A 17181-nucleotide genomic window follows, 5' to 3' on the forward strand; every position below is an offset into this window, starting at 1 on the left:
GGCTCTGGGGTGGTCACAGCTTTGTCTCCACAGGAGCAGAGCGAGGGCTGGGCTGGCTGGGGTGGAAGGACAGCACGGAGTGAGGGGAAGGAGCAAAGCTGTCCCTGCACAGCTACAACGTGGCTGAGCTGCAGCAGCAGCACAGCTCACAGTCTGTCTGGCATTGAAACAGCTGCTCTAAGTTACCCTTAAAATATATTTCTCTTTGTTTTCCAACATCATTTTAGTGTGTTTTATACAGTATTACCAGTGAAGTATGGATCACTGCTAAATAGGAGGGTTACTTCCATGGACCTAGTTTAGTTTGTAGTTAACAGTGGCTCATCTGTTCTTCTCACACTAAAAATGTTTCTGCTGAAGGAACTTTTCTCTCCTTTCTGTTCAGCCTTTCTGTATATTGCATCTGGACTATCACTGTATTGTTGTTAAGAATTAATACTATTTTACTAATAATAAAGTTAAAAGGATTGGTAAATATAGTAGTAAAAGGCTAATTTTACTGATGCATATTTCTATGAAAAGCCACCAAGGTAAAAAATTGCAATAAAGAGTTAAAAATGCATCTTTGGCTCAAATGGTTGGGTCATTCAGGTCTTCAGCTGATAGTCCAGCAAGTCAAACATTCAAATGCACAAACTGCCAGCCAGCTCCCCCAAAGCCACCCAGCTTCATCCAGCCTGGCCACCACCTCCCACCGAGTCCTCACTTCCTTCTCATTGCAGTTACAGCCATGTGTCTGAGGTGGTGCTGTGCTCTTACCTTCCATCCTTCACTGGCAGCTTCTCCAAGAGCAGGACTGTGACTGATTCCATCCCCACACTGAGCAGGGAGAACTCAGGGTGTGCTTACTGTTCCCACCTCGCAGCAACTCAGGCGTAGTCTGGACAAACCGTTTGAAATACTGCATTTTATTGTTTTCACACTTCATGGAGATCATCTCAATGAAGCTACAAGAGCAAGAATGCCTTTTTCAAGTTTTTAACATTGAATGACTCCCTAAAGTTCTAGCACTGAAGAGTCTTGCAGGGAAATGTTTGTCTTGTGAGTGTATTCACCATCTTGTTCTTATCTCACCAGCTGGGTTTTCCAGCTATTCACTGTATTATTTTTTTCCCAAGTGTTTTTTTTAGTAGTAATCTGAGTAATTTCTCAGATGCTCCTCCATGTCAGGCATTATTAGAATGTCTGGCTTTACCTTTTTCTCATCCAATTCTATTTGCTTTGTCATGAGCATTTAGGATCTTTTTTCTTCTTACTGTCAAGAAAGCATTAAAATCATTTGTTTGCCAAACATCAAAGTATATCATTACATTTCTACCTGTGGTTGTCCAATTTAGTAATTTTGAATAACAGTGAACTTTAATTGTCATTCTTTAGAGGGTCAGAGCCTCAACTAGTGTGGGATGACAACCAGGTTCTGCTATTCCATGAGAAGGAAAACCTTAGTTGGGATCATCCTTTTGCAGATTCCATGTTGATGAAGAAGTGAAATGATCTGGTGCATAATAATTATCATCTCTTCCCTTCCCAATTATCCCTGGGAAAAAAAGCTTTAGGAAACATGTTCATTTCCTGCAATAAGTAATCATTTAATTAAAGAACAAAAGTAACAGGAATCAAAAATGCTTGCAGCTGTGATTCTGTTAGACATTATATAAAAAAGAATGAAATTATAATACATTAAATTAGTTTTTAGAACATGAACTGAAGTGTTTTACAAACTAATCGTGGTAAGTTCAAAATGTCTTGTCAACATAATACTGGATGACAGTTGTCATGTCCGTTTATGTCAGAGGCCTTGGAATGGTAAAGCCTGTACATGCACAACATCTCCTCTTCCAAGACAGGCTGCAAAACAGTTCCAAACAAGTGTGAAAGGACAGTGGGAGGCTCTTCCAAGTGGCTTTGCTTCAGTCTGTACGAGCAGCTCGTCCTGCTCCCAGGCCATGGCTCTGCTGCCCCGGAGCGAGGGCAGCCCTGGGCTCTGTCTGCTCGTGCTGCAGAGGCTTCAGCTGCAGAGTCCTTCCTTCACACAAACACCAAGGATCCTGGACTGAACTGGAGGGAAAGACTCAGATATTCCCTGATGCCTGTCCAGCAGCAATATCAAAAAGTAAAGACAGATTCTTCTCAGAAGAAAATTTCTATGGCCTGTGAAATCTAGGAGAGATGAAAGACAGTTTTCAAACCATTTTGAAATAAAAACCAAGAAGTAAAGAAATTCTGTTAGATTAACAGCATTCTTAAAACCCCACAAAACAACTACTTCTGTATAAAGGTACAGAAACAGTATTGAAGAATATTAGCACCTCTAAGTCTTTATTTTCACCATGAGCCAGGACTGTAGTGCAGGTATGATCCTCAAGGCCTACAGAACCTCATTTGCATTTATTTGGGAGTGTAAATGCAAATACAGGTGTGGGCTTAATTTGAGGATTGTTTTTAGTAAATGAAGCCACAGTTTGTCGTTGGTGGCAATATTTATTGTGCAGTGATCTTTGTCTTTTGTAAGAGTAAAACAATGTTGATCTGTAGTAAAGTGTGAGGAGCTACTCTTAGTGTAATGTGTGAGAGTCTTACAAGTCTGGAATAAATACTCTCTTGCTCTGTAGGCTCATTCTTTAGGCTGAGATACATAATTAAAGTCCTGGTTATTTGAAATGCCTTAGCACTAACTAAATTCTAAGCCTTTTTACTCCTAATAAATATCCTAACAAATTCCAAAGTCTATCATTATCATCTCCTTACACTCCCCAGGTAGCAACTCCCAAACTGTGTCTCAGAAGGTGGACTTAATAGGAATTGTGCAAATAACTGACTGTGATTTCAGTTTTTCTCTAACAAGATCTTTTTGCAAGTATCAATGGCTGTGGAATCAGCCTCCTTCATGTGTTTTCTCCACTTAAAAAAGGGAAATTAATATTTTCCTGTGTGTTTAAACATCACCAGTGCTGGCACGTGGAGCAAGCACTGAGCAGGTTCACACTGGCCCAGTCACACAGAAAGGGACAACAGTCCAAACCTGTTCCCTCTCCTGACCTGCTCCAGGAAGTTCCTTCAACAGCAACTGGCCTGGCAGGGAACTCTGAAATCCCCAGGCTGAACCCATTACAGCAAATCCCATTAGCACAAGTGCATTACCCAGGGGCATAAGGTGTGTTCGTTACTGCAGGTGGCATTTTCTGTGTCTTAGCAGGGAAGTTTCAGTATTTGTGATAAGGCTGCAGATGAAAGTCCATTTAATTCAGAGATCTTTATAAAGTGTATTAAGTTGTTCTTCTACTTAAAAAAAATATTGTTTTCGACATTTTACCCTACATTTAATTTTTTGTCCTATCATTTGTATCTTTGGTGCACAGGATGCTGCCTGAGGGGTGCTCTGAAGGTCTCCAGCTTCTGGGTATGTGCTAATGAAAGTCCCTAAAAAAATCAGAAAATCCAAATTCTGAACAGGAAGAGAAATACTTCCATTTTCCTTTAAAATAAATCTCCCTTTCCATATTCTACTCCCACATCCAGCATGTAAGGGTAAAACCTACAGGGTCAGGACTCGAGCAGACTGTTTTTAGCAGGCAATGGAAATAGAGAGGTGGCAAACTGACCTTGTCAAATGTTTGCTGGATGCATGTACCTCCATTTCATTGCTTTTGTACTCATTCAGCTCCTTCCGAATTGCTGCCTGGGGATTGAAAACAGGAAAGCAAATCATTATATATTAACAAATGATTTTATCTTTGGGAGCATTGCAAAGTGCCAGACTTGCAGAGCAGTTTTTTAGAGTAGAAACAGCAGGTATTGGGCAGGGCAGAGCACACTGTGCTGGCAGAGACACGGAATAGTTGGGTTCTGTGGGTATGGATTGGTGACACAAGACTTCCCATTCAGTATTGATTGCTGACAGGGCCACTTGCTGTCTAGAAGCAATTCTGACAGAGTAACACCTCAGGGCTTAGTGTCTCACATTTAATAGGATTATAGTTAAAATTTATTAAAGGTAAGAGATGTTGCCAAGAAATTGATCCTTTTTTTCAGTCCCAAATGCAACAGTCCAGCTCCTGGTGGGAGCCCCCAGCATATGCAGCTGAACTGCCACTCTTTTTGTTTATAAACCTGCCTTGTTAACAGTATTGAAATCAGGAAAAGCCTAATTTAAAAAAGCTGAGTACATACATGGAAAATACAAAACCAGTATTCCACTGATTACTATGTAATAGTTTATTCACCATTTTAGTGAGCTCAGAACAGCTACTGTAGGAGAAATGCTCTGTTCCTTTTCCCTATGAGTCCTCTAAACCCATTGGGTTTTTCTCCTGAAGAGACACCGGGATGGAGACTGAAGTGTTTCATCTCCACATCCCAGAACAAAGCCATAAGTAAGAGCCCTGTGTTTGCCATTTTGGCAGTAGATCTCAGCCTCCTGCTCCTCCTGAGACCTCAACAGGTACCCAGCAGCAGTTCCAGCTGGGATCTAGAGCTGAACTGCTCTTACTCCTCCTCAAGGACCCAAATGTGGCAGTTCAGTTGGGATGTACATCAGTGACCTGGCAGGTATGGGACACAAAATGAGTGGGGTTTTATGCTCCTGAGAATGTGGGTCAAGTGACTCCTTGAGCTTTCAGAGGAAAGAGGACAGGAAATCTTTGCATATTTAGAAACATAGTGGAGGATATTTGCATGTCTGGGGCAAAACTTCCAGTCTGAGAAGAAATGTTATTACTATATTATCTGGAAAAGGGGTTGAGTTGAAGCCCTTTGATTTTATCCACCTTTTTGGGTGGGCTGGGTGTATTTCCAATACTAAACAGGCATTTTTATAAATAGCACTTTCATGACAGGATGCACTGGTCACTGTGATCTCAGCATAAAACAGAAGGGTAAACTTTACAGAGATTAGCTGTCCCAGGGGTTAAATGTCCAAGCAGAACATGATGTATCACACCAGACAAAGCAAGCAGAAGGCAGCTGGGTGTGATTTTAGCTCCTGCAGTACCTTGTCTGCTGCTGAGAGTCGTGTCCATGGTTTGTCTGCTCTCCTGTCGTAGTCCTGTGCTTTTGCCACTTCCACATAATCACTGAATCGAATCAGGATTTTTCTGTCTCTCAGTTCATCAACTGTAGGTCTCTGGTTAAGCTGTATCCAGTAGTTTTGTAAAATAAAACCAGGGTTAATAACAAGTGCATCAGTAAAATATGCAATACTTTCTGCTTCCCATCTTAGCTTAGTGTGCATTTACATGTGTGGAAAACCATCCAACCCTTGGAAATTCCAGGGAAATCCTAACCATTTGGATGATTGTTAGCATAGTATTAATGGTTTAAATGCACAAAGAAAATAAAATATTTTAACCTGGATACTGATCAAATGCACTTGCAAAATGCAAAGGAGTCCTGGTGGATTTGTTACAGTCTCTGGCTGACACTGGATGCTGTTGGGCTGTTCTGCCACAGGCAGAGGCAGATTGTCTGTGTGAGATTCTCATGGCTGGACCCATTGCAAGAATTTCAATTTGGCTTTAATGAATTATCGGCATATTTGGTTTATAATTCCAGTAGGGATTCCCAGGAACAGAACAACAAGATCTAGTTCTGAGAATACTTTAAATGCAAAGAGGAATGTTCCATGGGAGCACACCTGGGGCTCAGCAGGGACTCAGCTCCAAAGAGTGAGAGTCCTCTTCTAGCAACAGAATTGACAAACGCACAGTGTGCAAGTAAATACCCATTTTCTCATTTAGAGTTTATATGTAAGTGTTCTATTAAGTCTCTTAGGGCTGAGAAAAGGGAGGTATTTTTATAATTCACATTACTAAACACTTAAACCCTGCTGAGGAGATTGTATATTAAGGGAGGTTCTGTGTAACAACCACCTCTATACTTGGCTGATGTTACAGTAGCTTTGCTAGATTACTAAAAGCTAATAGCAGGTATTGCAAGATTTTACCTTTCTTGTCAGTCTCTGCTTGATTTCCCTTCTTTCTTCCTGCTCCGTTTGATCATTTCGTTCTGCAGAGAATATAAAAAAGAAGATGACTTTCCTCATGAGGGAGTTTGGTGTTTTCCCAAGTTCCAGGCAATAATGAGCACAGAAAAAATGAGGAGCTGGCTCGTGGTTGTGTTAATTCAGTGCATCCCTCTGTCCTGTGTCAGAACATGGAGTTACCCCTCTGTAAGGACAAGGCACAGCTTCCAGTGGCAGGTTCCCCGTGCTCTGAACTCCAGCCCCAAAGAGATTTAATAAAACAACAGCAGCCACACCAGTTCTCCACTTGAATGAACTTGAGGAGGAAAATCAAAATATCCCACAGCTGGTTAATGATCATTTTCTCCTCTCCATATTGCTGGAGCCATTCATTGCTTTTGGGTGCTGAGGAGCCTCACTGCAGCAGCTCCAGGGAAAGCATGTTCTGTCCTCTCTGCTGGTTTGTTCAGGCTACATCGTTACGGTGGCAGTGCCTGGCTGTGACCTGCACGTTCTGCTTTCCCTGCTGCTCCTGACAGGAGCACTTTCTATCCTCCCGGGGTTCCTTTGCAGCGTTCCCTCCCACCCCGAGCCAGCCTGGCTTTGTGTGTTGTGCCTATTAGCATTCAATCCGTGAGAACTCCTACACACTGGTTCTAAAAATAGCCTGGAGTGCTGTAACGCTGCTGAAATCTATCCCTTGCCTTAGGAAACAAGTTAATGGCGTTTCTATTTCCAGTACTATTTGTTACTAAATTAGGAGTGAGCCCATGACCTGAACAAAGCTGCACACCCAGAGAAAAAGGTTTCACTATTCTGGGATTCTCCCAGTACTCCAGCAGGGTTTTACACCACTTGCATTAGGTATTTCCAGTGTTAAAGCACACACGTGATTTCTAATGTGCCTCAAAAAGCCACCAGCAGTGCAGATGAGTTTCCAGAAATACATTTTTAATAATGAAGTGTTCTCCCTGATTTTTATGCTCATTACATCCCACTGAAATGCAGCAATGAGTATCTGTTTAAGGAAACATAGTAATGCACAGCTACAACTGGCTGGAGCAGAAATGTAAATGCAACCCTTTCAGATGCTGTAACGTGCTCTGTGACAGTTCAGTGGCAAGGCAGGCAATGTAAAGAGAACAGGTCAGCTAAAATTGGTGCTGTGTCAGGGATGAGCAGCTATTTCACTGGGGAATGGTTAAAAAGAGAACAGGCTTTCAAAAGTGGAGGGTATTCTTAGATGTAGAGATACCTGCAAGGGGTTATGCATTCAGCTTCAATCCACCCCTTTTAGAGCAGATTTTTCTATATATATTTTTTATGTAAAAGAGAGAATTTTCCATGGCATAGTGTCTTTCTTAGGTATGGTGTGATATGCAGTGGGAGAATTGCCCTGAAAAGCTGTGGCTGCCCCATCCCTGGGAGTGTCCAAAGCCAGGTTGGACAGGGCTTGGAGCAACCTGGGCTGGTGGAAGATGTCCCTGCCCATGGCAGGGGGTGGAACAAGACAAGCATTAAGACCCTTTCTAACCCAAACCATTCTGTGATTCTATGATTCTGATTTCTAAAAAAGAAAAAGCCAAAAATACATATTTCTGATCCAAAAAAAATGCTTTTCCAAGTACACTTAATGTCTAGTGACCCATTTCTATTTGACATTTGCTCGAGTTCAGTGCTTATTCCCAGCTCCAGGAAATAATAGTTCTTAAAAAAAAAATAGAAGATTTGATAGGAAATGCTGGCAAGGGCATTTTAGAACTCAGGCATTATTACTGAGACAAACCAGAGAGGCTTTTCCCATCCCCATCACTCTGCCCACACAGATCCATTCATTACTGAGAGCTGGGTTTATAAGTCTCAGCACAGCAGAGATGCTCCCAATCCTGAGGGGGGCTGAGCAGGGCTGGAATTCATTCTGCTGCTCTGCCACTTCTTCAGGGAACTCTCAGCTCTGCGTGACACTAAAACAATTGCTTGAGTTAAGAATGAAATAAGGATTGTACAGGGTGGTTCATGAGGTGTCTTCTTGAATGTGAAATTCAGCTCTCTTGAGCCCAGAGTGCACATCTGACACCTGGGTTGTGATTTTAGTTGAAGCTCTTGCTTGGTGGGAAACCAGCAGTGTTTCTATAGATAAAGGACTTGGAAGATGAACAATATTTTAAGACAGTGTTGGCTGCAAGTTTGCTTTTTATGTATGAATCTCAGGAAGATCTCCTTAAGGGAGGTAAGAAATCACTTTTTGAAATCTTGCTGAGATTTGCTTTCAGTAACAGTAGGTGCACTTAGGCATGTGCAATATGCTTCTCTTTTTGCCAGAGTTGTACAAATGGGAATTATGAGTCCTTAAAAGAGCTTTGGGGGTAGCATTGCTTGTGTCAGCAGAACATTAAAGAGGTTGTGAAACTCAGAGCTTACAAGTGTGCAACCCTCTCTACCTGCAGGAGGTTGTGGTGATTTCCCTGAAGGGCATCTCCACAGCTCCAGCTTTGCCTGTCACACCCAGTCCACAGGGTTTTTAATAAAATCCATAACAAGAAGGCTATTAAAGTCTATTTTAAAGTCCATTACAAGAATCTCTGTTAATAAAAGGAGCCTTTACTAATTTCTGAGTTCACCCAAAACACACCAGAGTTGTTGCCCCTGTCCAGCAGTTTGAGATCACACCTGGCACAGCTCTGTGGGCTCTGCAGCTCTTTCCAGGATGTTCAGCTTTGTATATAATGGCAGAGGTCAATAAAATGGAAGTGGTTCTGATCTCAGCTGAACCTGTATAAAGCCTGAGCAAGTCAACAGAAGTCAATGAATTTACTCCATGCTGGAAGCTCTTTAAATGAGATACAAATCTAGTCCAGTATGTTTAGCCGGAATTCAGGAACTATCTTTAATTCTGCTTTATCTTCTTTCTGCTTTATCTCTCTCTAAGCTCATTATTTGAGTGTATTCAAACTTTTTTATTATTAAAGCTGGTCAGTTTAACCCAGATTAAGGATGTAACCAGCACACTTCAAAAAGCAAACACAAAAGAACAGATTTTGCAGTAGAGATCAGCTCTTCCTTAGCCAGGAAAAGAAACAGCTTTTCAGAGATCTCGGATATTGACTCTTAGAAATCTGGCCCAGCAGATTTCAGAATCTTGGGGCGTAGATTTTCCTTGCCTCTTGTGGTGGATGGCAGGGGAAGTTTGGCCAAATTCATCCCTCCCAAGGCAGGGAGAGGATCCTTTGCACGTGGTAAATGCAGCTCATGTCACTGTGTGTGATCTGTGCATTGGAACAGCACAGAAAATACAGATAAATACATGCTGGCTACGGAATTCCTCTGTGTTAAAACTGAAATGAATTCCCCAGGAACTCTCATGGCAAGAGCATAAGGTTTTTTTCTAGGAACCACTGAGAAAGTTCTGAGACATTAAATTTCAGGTAACACAATGTAGGGAACCTTTTTAGTAGCAAATTACAATCACATGATTAAATATAAATTAAATAGCACTGGCAGCATTGCTTGTATGACAAATTTATGCTTGTTTAGTGAGAAACTGTAGTTCACATCACTCTGGGTTTTGTCTTTCAACACTAAAACACAAGAAGCATTAAACTTCTCCTTCCCCTTTCTCATGTCTGAGAGAATTTCAAAGCTCTCTCTCATTTCCTCTATCTTAGAGGATTCCCAGCAAGGAAAGGGATTATGTTCATCACTTGTTTGATCCCTGGTAAGAACACCAACCTTTAGGAACAGAGTTGCAAGTTTTGCCTTGAGAATTTGAGAGAGGCTGAGAACACTCCCCTGTGGCAACATCTGTAACAGGCCTGGCACTGTCCCTCCAATAACTCTGCTATCCCAGAATGATCTTTGACTTGGCTCTGGGAGGATCTCCAGTGACATAACACATGTATTTAAGGAGAACCACCCCTCTGTAAGGATGCTCCCCTTCCACTGCAGCCTCGGGGGTACCCAGTGTGTGGATATTTTGGATAAATTTGGATAGCAGGGATAATTTGCCCTGACAATCCCTGTCTTGAGAAATGTCAGTCCAATTCTCAGGGCACTGAGGGGATTGAATTCCCCTCTTGGACACCCATAACAGTGTAATCAGAATGAAAATTACTTGAAAGCCTGAACAGGTCTTTTCTGTCCCAAATTGCATGTCTTTGTGAAAAATTAGAACTTTTATGTACAGAAAATAATCCCGGCGAATGAATTTGTCTATTAAAAAAAAAATATGTTCTGGAAATGCAACCACTGATTTCAACAAACACATATAAAATATTTTAGGAAAAGAAGAATACTCACGTTTAAGTATATTCCTTCTTTCTAGCTCCTCAACAGCAGGTCTTTGGCTGAGTCGCCTGCGGAAAAACACCAAAATCACATTTTGTACCATGCCTGTTCTTTGGAAAGTCTGCAGTATTCTGAGTTCTGGTTGGTGTTTCCCTCAGGAGGGGACCACAAAATCTCTGTCCAGGACTAATGAAGTTAAAAAAAAAAATCCTGACAGCAGAATTTTTTTCTTGTATTATTTTTCCCAAATGCCAGCAATGCAGGTCAAAGTTCTCCTCTAGTCTGCTCTGCTGTCACTGAAAGGCTTGCTCGGAACGTGCATCCTTCCCATCACGCTTTCCAGTCAGTCCGTTTGAATCAGTGCTCTCCAAGGGGAAAATCCCCTCCCAAGAGGGTGTCTGAGGTGGTTATCAAATGAGTAGCACAGCGATGTTCTGTGGCTGTCCGTGCCTTTCCTTCGAGCCGCCCGGAGCAGCCCCGGTGATGCCCGTGCCCAAGCGCAGCCTGGCAGGGCTGGAGCTCCGCTGTGCCTTCCCAGCCCCTCCGCTCGCTCTGCCCGAGTGCCGCTCGCAGCCGCTGCCGGAGCACAATGACTTGCTTTCACCTCCCCTTTTCAGTAGTGCTGCCTCAGGATTGAGTCTTCCAATCATATGATCGGTGCCACAGTGATTTTACTGCGCATACTAAATGAGAGTTCCCCCCAGCCAGCGCTGCTGTCTCTGCAGAGCATCTCAGGTGCGGGAGCCTCGCCTGGGCAGGTACACACCCACACACCCACCCCGCGCTGCACCCGCTGGCTCTCGGGGAACAGTCCCGAGCACACCGGGAAGCGGTGCCGATGCTTCCTGGGCTGTGTGCTGGCAGCGCTAGGGATTCTCCTCGCCTGCTCTCGGCAGACGTTGCCAAGCCAGAGATGAAGTTACTGAGACAAAGAACCACTCAGAGCAGGGACCACACTGCGAACTGCTGCAGCAGTTACTCCTCTGCCGTGCAGAGGAAATGAATGAATGATTATAAAGTCATGATGTAACAAGATCTCGGAGGTCTTTTCCAACCCAATCGATCTATGATTCTAAGATTTACAATTTATCAAACATACAAGTGATGGGAATATGAAGTAACTGCCAACAGAGTGTAAAATAACCAGTATGAGTACCTGATTCCAGTTTCTCCTTGTTTTGTAAGCCTTACCCAATATGTCTTTAAAATCAACTCTATAGTCACACGTTATCAGACCATGTATTTTTAGTTCCTGTCAGCCTTGGACTGCCCTGTCCTCACTCATTTCTGTACGTCTCAGAAATGACACAGCTCTGGCTATGTTTTGTTTGAAACAGCTTAAAGTGCACTTTATCATACAAATCAGGGAAGAATGACTTACTCAGAGAGCTTATCTGCAAATGAAAGGTCCAACCAACCTGCTGCTCCCATGCCTCTCACTCAACCATTCTTAATAACAGTCCTACCAGGCAAGATTGATAGATTCTCCTGAATCTGTCCATTAGATTTCAGAGGCCCCTTTTAAACCAGGGGATTAAAAGCCTAACAGAAATTATTAAAGCGATATAAGAATGCAAATGTGTATGAATGCTCTGTTTTTATATACATATATATGTATGATGGTTGATTATTTAAAACCCTGTTCCCCTTCTGGCTTTGCTAAATACATGGTAAGTGCCCAAATTTCTGTGCATACCCTCAGTTTTACCCACAGCAGAAGGAAGAGGTGCAGACAGACACAGGCATGTGCACATATGGCCATTATAGAGGTTTTTCCTGTTTTTCAGAGATATGGACCATACTTCCAAAATTTGTGTCACAGTCACAAAAGTAAATGTGGATTTTGCTTCCAAACAAAATTCAAACAGGGTTTCAGGAAGCTGGGGATGGAGTGAGAACACCAAGCAGAGCACGAGTCACGACCAAAGGAGAAGTGGCAACACCCACTGCCATTGCTGCTACCAAAGGACAGGGACATTTTATGTCTTTGTGTTATTTTTTCTGTTCAGGAGGAGCCTCTCCCTGCCCAGACACAACTTTCATTTCCTTTTTGTGCTGCCAGAGCTCTGTGACAGGGCTTGGGGGGAAGGGGAAATGGGGGAGTCGGGGACAGGGAAGGTCTCCAGATGTCCCACCAAGGGCTGTAAGGGGGGCAGCATGACCAGGGGAGCCACACACCCCCTGAGCTGTGCTGGGGGGAATCAGGGCATGAAACACCCTCTTCTGCAGGGCCTTTTCTGTTCCCAGCAGGAGTGTGGCCACTTGTAGAGTGGACTCATTGCCCTGTCTGATCACCCCTCAGAGAAGGAACGAGTGGCTGCTGCAGGCGCTCCCTGCGCGAGCAGACCCCATCCTGCCTGGGCTGCTCAGGGGGTTTGGGAGGATGGAGAGGGAACTTCACACCCCCTAACCACACTTTGTTACCTCTGAAGGGCACTCAGCCCTCCCGACACCACTGCCCTCCCTCAGAACTCACCTGCAGCCAGGGTCAGGGGGAGAGAGCAAACCCCTTCCTGAGGGCTCCTGGCAGGGCAGGGGCTCAGAATGAGAGAGCAAATACCTTCCTGAGGGCTCAGCAGAGGAAGGGGAACCCCTGTTAAAAACGTACCCCTCTCCTGAAGGGAGCTTTTCTGTAAGAAACCGTGTCAGAAGGCTTGTGCCTCTGCCTGAGGGAGCTGTTCTCTGGGCAGCTCCAAGCACCAAGTGCTCTGCTGTGGGTATTTATTTCATATTTTCTCTGAAGCCCTTACAATATGAAATCTGGCCTCGGGCAGAACCAGGAACATGCCCTGCACACTGAGCTCAGTGTGTTTCCATGTAAGGGACCATCCATCCTGGCAAAGAGGCATCGCTGTGGCCTTGGAAACCTCAGGGATACCCAACCTGGGGAAACGGGGCTGGCTCCCCTTTGGGGAATGCAGCACAGGAATGTGAACTGGGAGTCTGGAGAGGGGATGCTCAAATCCCACTTAATGGAAACAAACTGCAGCTGAATAGCACTTCTGATCAGTGTGCCCCAGAGCAGGACCTGCCACCAAGGAACCTGACCCCGCGTGGCTCTGGCTGGTCTCCAGGGGCTTTGCACAGAGAGGGGGTTGCATTAGACAGGAGCAAGCCATTTGCAATCAGTCCTGGCTGGTTCCTGTGGGTCCAGCACAGAGAGGGGTTTGCACAGAGAGCTGCTTGCACAGACAGGTGTAGATCATTTGCAATCAGTCCCGGCTGGTTCCTGTGGGTCCAGCACAGAGCTTTGCATTAGACAGGTGCAGGCCATTTGCAATCAGAGAGGGGCTGCATTAGACAGGTGCAGGCCATTTGCAATCAGTCCCAGCTCGTTCCTGTGGGTCCAGCACAGCCCCTGTGCCTGAGGGGGGAAGGTTGAGGGCTCACTCTGCCTTCAGCCCAGCTCTAGAACTGCAGAGGAGCCACTGGAAGGTCTGAGGTGAGCATGAGGCTCCAGCATTGCTGCAACACAGGAGTGGCCATGGTTTGGTGAGTCCTGTGCTTTCCATTTCTGTTGTTTTGTCACCCAGGGACACAGAGGCCCACGTGGACTCACCTCAGTGAGGTGACTGTAAGCTGTGTGGGGAGCACTCATATGGTCCACCACTCCTGTTGTGTCACAGTAATGATTTCCTTTCAGTTGATTTAGATAACCATTTCTTGTTTCTGGGAAAAACATCTAATTAATGCTGTTGTGTTCTTGGATGTTATTAAAATCTGGGTTGGGTGTTTTTGTACTGTCTGCTGAGGCAGGAGTGCTCCCTCTTGGCACCACTGCAGGGCCAGCTGGTTTTGGGAACGTCTTGAAACTTTACTGAAAACTCTCAAATAACTCACAGGCAAGTCCTACCTCTGTGCAAATTCCCCACAATGTCGTTGGTATGGCCATGGTCTCATGTTAAGAGTATCCAGTCCAGGAATTTGCTGCCTTGTTAGCTTAAAGCAAGGGATGCCAAGAGCAGCAGCCACTGGCAGCTCCTCAGAGGCCACTGCAGCTGCCTCAGGGAAACAGCAGAGCTGGAAATGGTGCCTGGACACAGGTCAGAGTTTGCTGTGCATGTGTCAGTGATGCTCCAGGTTTGGACAGACACCACAATCTGGGTAGTTTCTCATAATGGTAAAGTAGCCACTGTGTGGGAGGAGTAGAAGGGGATGGACGCACAACACTACATGTGCACCTTTTTCTTAAGTTCAAAGTATTTACAGAGGTTCTTTGTTATTATTCTGTGCAAAGTGACCAAAAACCTCCAAGCACCAGGTGTTCTGTAGCTGTTTGAAGCTTGGAGAATGTTCTGTGTGTATTTCAGCCCACGTTTTGAATGTTTTCATGAGTAGTTTGGGCCCAGAAAGATAATTGGATAAATGAATGTATTGCCACCTCAGAAGTCAAGGCTTTGCTTGCTCCCATGTTCTCTGCACTGTTACTCTTGGGGGTGAGGAAGCAGCTCAGGGCAGGTGTAGCTCAGTCACCTGGCCCAAGGAACACCCTGGAGGGACAGCCACGTGTACTGGGGGGCTCAAAGCACCCTCAGGCTCTCAGAGTTTGCACATGGCCTCGAGCTGTTTGTTGTTCCTGTGCAATGTGCACAGGGAAGCCTGTGACGTTGGTGAGGGCTCCGCGCTGCCTCTCCAAGGAGCATTAAATCCATGGAGCCTGGCTGTTCCCCTTGCTGAGCATGTGTGGGGTATAATTGCAGCAAAACAGGCTGCCCAGAGGGATAAGAAGAGAGTGTTGCCCTACCAGCACACGGGTGGGAGGTTTCTGGGGGGGTTTGCTGCAGCCCCTCTCCATGAGAGTCCAGTGTGAGGTCCTGCTAAGAACCAGGTTTGACACATGCAAAAGTGCAGATGCTGGAAGGGGAGTCAAGGGGAAAACCACAAATTGCTTGTCCCCTCTGGAGCAAGGTCACATGTTTGTGAGCCCAATGACGGGCACATGTGCTTGTGACTGCTGATCAGTAGATCAATACTGACTTCACACAGACAGATTGCCTCCTTCACATTTAAGGGAATGGGATCAGCATCACCCAGGTTGATACCATTGGGCTGTTACAGGTGACTGAACCCTCAGCAGTCTGTGCATTTGCATGTACCAGGACCCTGGGTCTGCTGTCAGATGGGCAATACATCAATATGTCCTACGAGCAGGAGATGCTGCCAAGTTCTCTGTCCTCGCAGTTCCTTCAGCAGTGTCTGCCTTGTCCCTTGTGGAACTGCATCCCAGCAAAGCCTCAGTGAGCTGTGTGCTTGCAGGTGTGGGCACAGAATAGCTGATGAGAGACAAATTTGAAACAGGTAGAGCCCACCTGTGTGCATATGGGGCTATGCTGACTTCCCACACCTGAGACAGTCCTTTTCTAGCTCTTCTTACCGGTCTGCACTCACCTGCCTAACAAACATTCAGCAGAATCCAGTGAAAAGCAGCCCAGGCTTGGTTTGTGTGGTTTCTTATCTGTCCCAAAAATATGTTCCTCTATTTCCCCAAAAATAATTTTGCATAGCATCTGCTGCACAGTATCTATACATATGATTGTCACAAAACTGAATTTCTTTTGGTTTTGTAGCCGAAGCTACAAGACATACTTTGGAATCTTGTTGCTACTCTTAGCTAGATCCATGTGATTCTGCGAATCTTCTCCAAAGGGAGCAGTGAACTGGGTAGACTTGGACACGTGCATGTGCCTGTGTACTCTGGACTGACAAGTGAGCAATCAATCCAGCCATCAGTAAATGAACTGTAGCCAGAGGCAATTGTATTGATTGTCTTTTGTGTCAGGTGGTTTTGCAGATGAGTTGGGAAGGGAGGTGGTGGGGAGGATCCCGCTCACAGGCAAAGGGAGGAGAAATGGGAGTGCCCTGTGCTTGCTTCTCCTAAAGCTGCTTGTGTCAAGGCTCTGCCTCTTAAACTGGCATCTCTGTTACCAGAACATCATGTTCAATTCATCAAGAAGTTTATTTTCATCCTTCCTATAAGGAGCTGTGAAGAGGCTGCGTGCCAGGGCTTTGAGTCACCCACGCGCTGTGGCACTGTGGCACTGCAGTTCTGCTGGCAATGTACAATTATGGGGAGTAGTAAATCCGTGGTAGGAGGGACTTCTCTGTTACTGTCTGTACAAAATTAGAAGACAGACACTGAGACACAAACTTGTTTTCATCCCAAGGTAATTCTGGAGTGTATAAAAAGCATGAGTTGAGTGATCTGCCGGCATTTCCCATAACAGGAGAATCACAGAACAGTTTAAGTTGGAAGGGAACTTTAAAGGTTCATCTGGTCCAACCCCCTTGCAATGAGCTGGGACACCTTCAAATAGATCAGGTTGTTCAGAGCCTTGTCCAACCTGATCCTGGATGTTTCCAGGGATGGGACATCCACCACCTCTCTGAGTAACTTGTTGCAGTGTTTTACCATCCTCACTGTAAACATCTTCTTTCTTATACCCAATCTAACCTGACTTCCTTCAGTTTAAAATTGTTTCCTCTTGACCTATTGCTATCTGCCCATGTAAAAGGTCATTCTGCCTCATTTTTTCTAAGTCCTGGAATGTCACAATAATGTCTCCTCAGAGCCTTCCCTTCCCCAGGCTGAACAACCCCAGCTCTCTCAGCCTGTCTCCATTGCAGAGGTGCTCCAGCCCTTGGAACATCCAAGAGTATCACCCTAAGAGTAGTTGCTGCTGTCTCTGGTAGTAGAGAGCTCAGAGCAGCACGAAAGGATGAGTTGGTGTGGTAGATACTGTGAGTTTCATGCTTTAAAATTGCCTAATATTTGTGTCTCCGTTCCCTCATGAACTATTTTTGTATCCAAATAACAAAACTGTGCATAAACACAGAGACTGTATATGTTGCCTTAATTACAGTATGTTCCTTCTTTGTTTGGCCTTTAGTTCTGTCTGGATTTTCAAGGCTGCGAATCAGCACAAGTTCACTTAATTATG

General features: G+C 44.8%; 1 protein-coding gene across 3 annotated transcripts in view; it reads right to left on the reverse strand.

Moving 5' to 3' along the window:
• Positions 1-909: 909 nt before the first annotated feature.
• PHACTR3 (phosphatase and actin regulator 3) overlaps positions 910-17181 on the reverse strand; it is a 100134-nt gene continuing 83862 nt past the window's right edge. For all 3 annotated transcript variants that reach the window (XM_071572664.1, XM_071572663.1, XM_071572665.1), the window contains exons 9-13: positions 10256-10311; positions 5942-6003; positions 4991-5131; positions 3603-3679; positions 910-2160 (exon numbers count right to left, since the gene is read on the reverse strand). In XM_071572664.1, the coding sequence (XP_071428765.1) occupies positions 2145-2160; positions 3603-3679; positions 4991-5131; positions 5942-6003; positions 10256-10311 (352 nt within the window). In that variant the 3' untranslated portion in view covers positions 910-2144. The remainder of the gene's footprint in view (positions 2161-3602; positions 3680-4990; positions 5132-5941; positions 6004-10255; positions 10312-17181) is intronic.

This window comes from Pithys albifrons, chromosome 18 (genome assembly GCF_047495875.1).
Source record: "Pithys albifrons albifrons isolate INPA30051 chromosome 18, PitAlb_v1, whole genome shotgun sequence".
Lineage (NCBI taxonomy): Eukaryota > Metazoa > Chordata > Aves > Passeriformes > Thamnophilidae > Pithys > Pithys albifrons.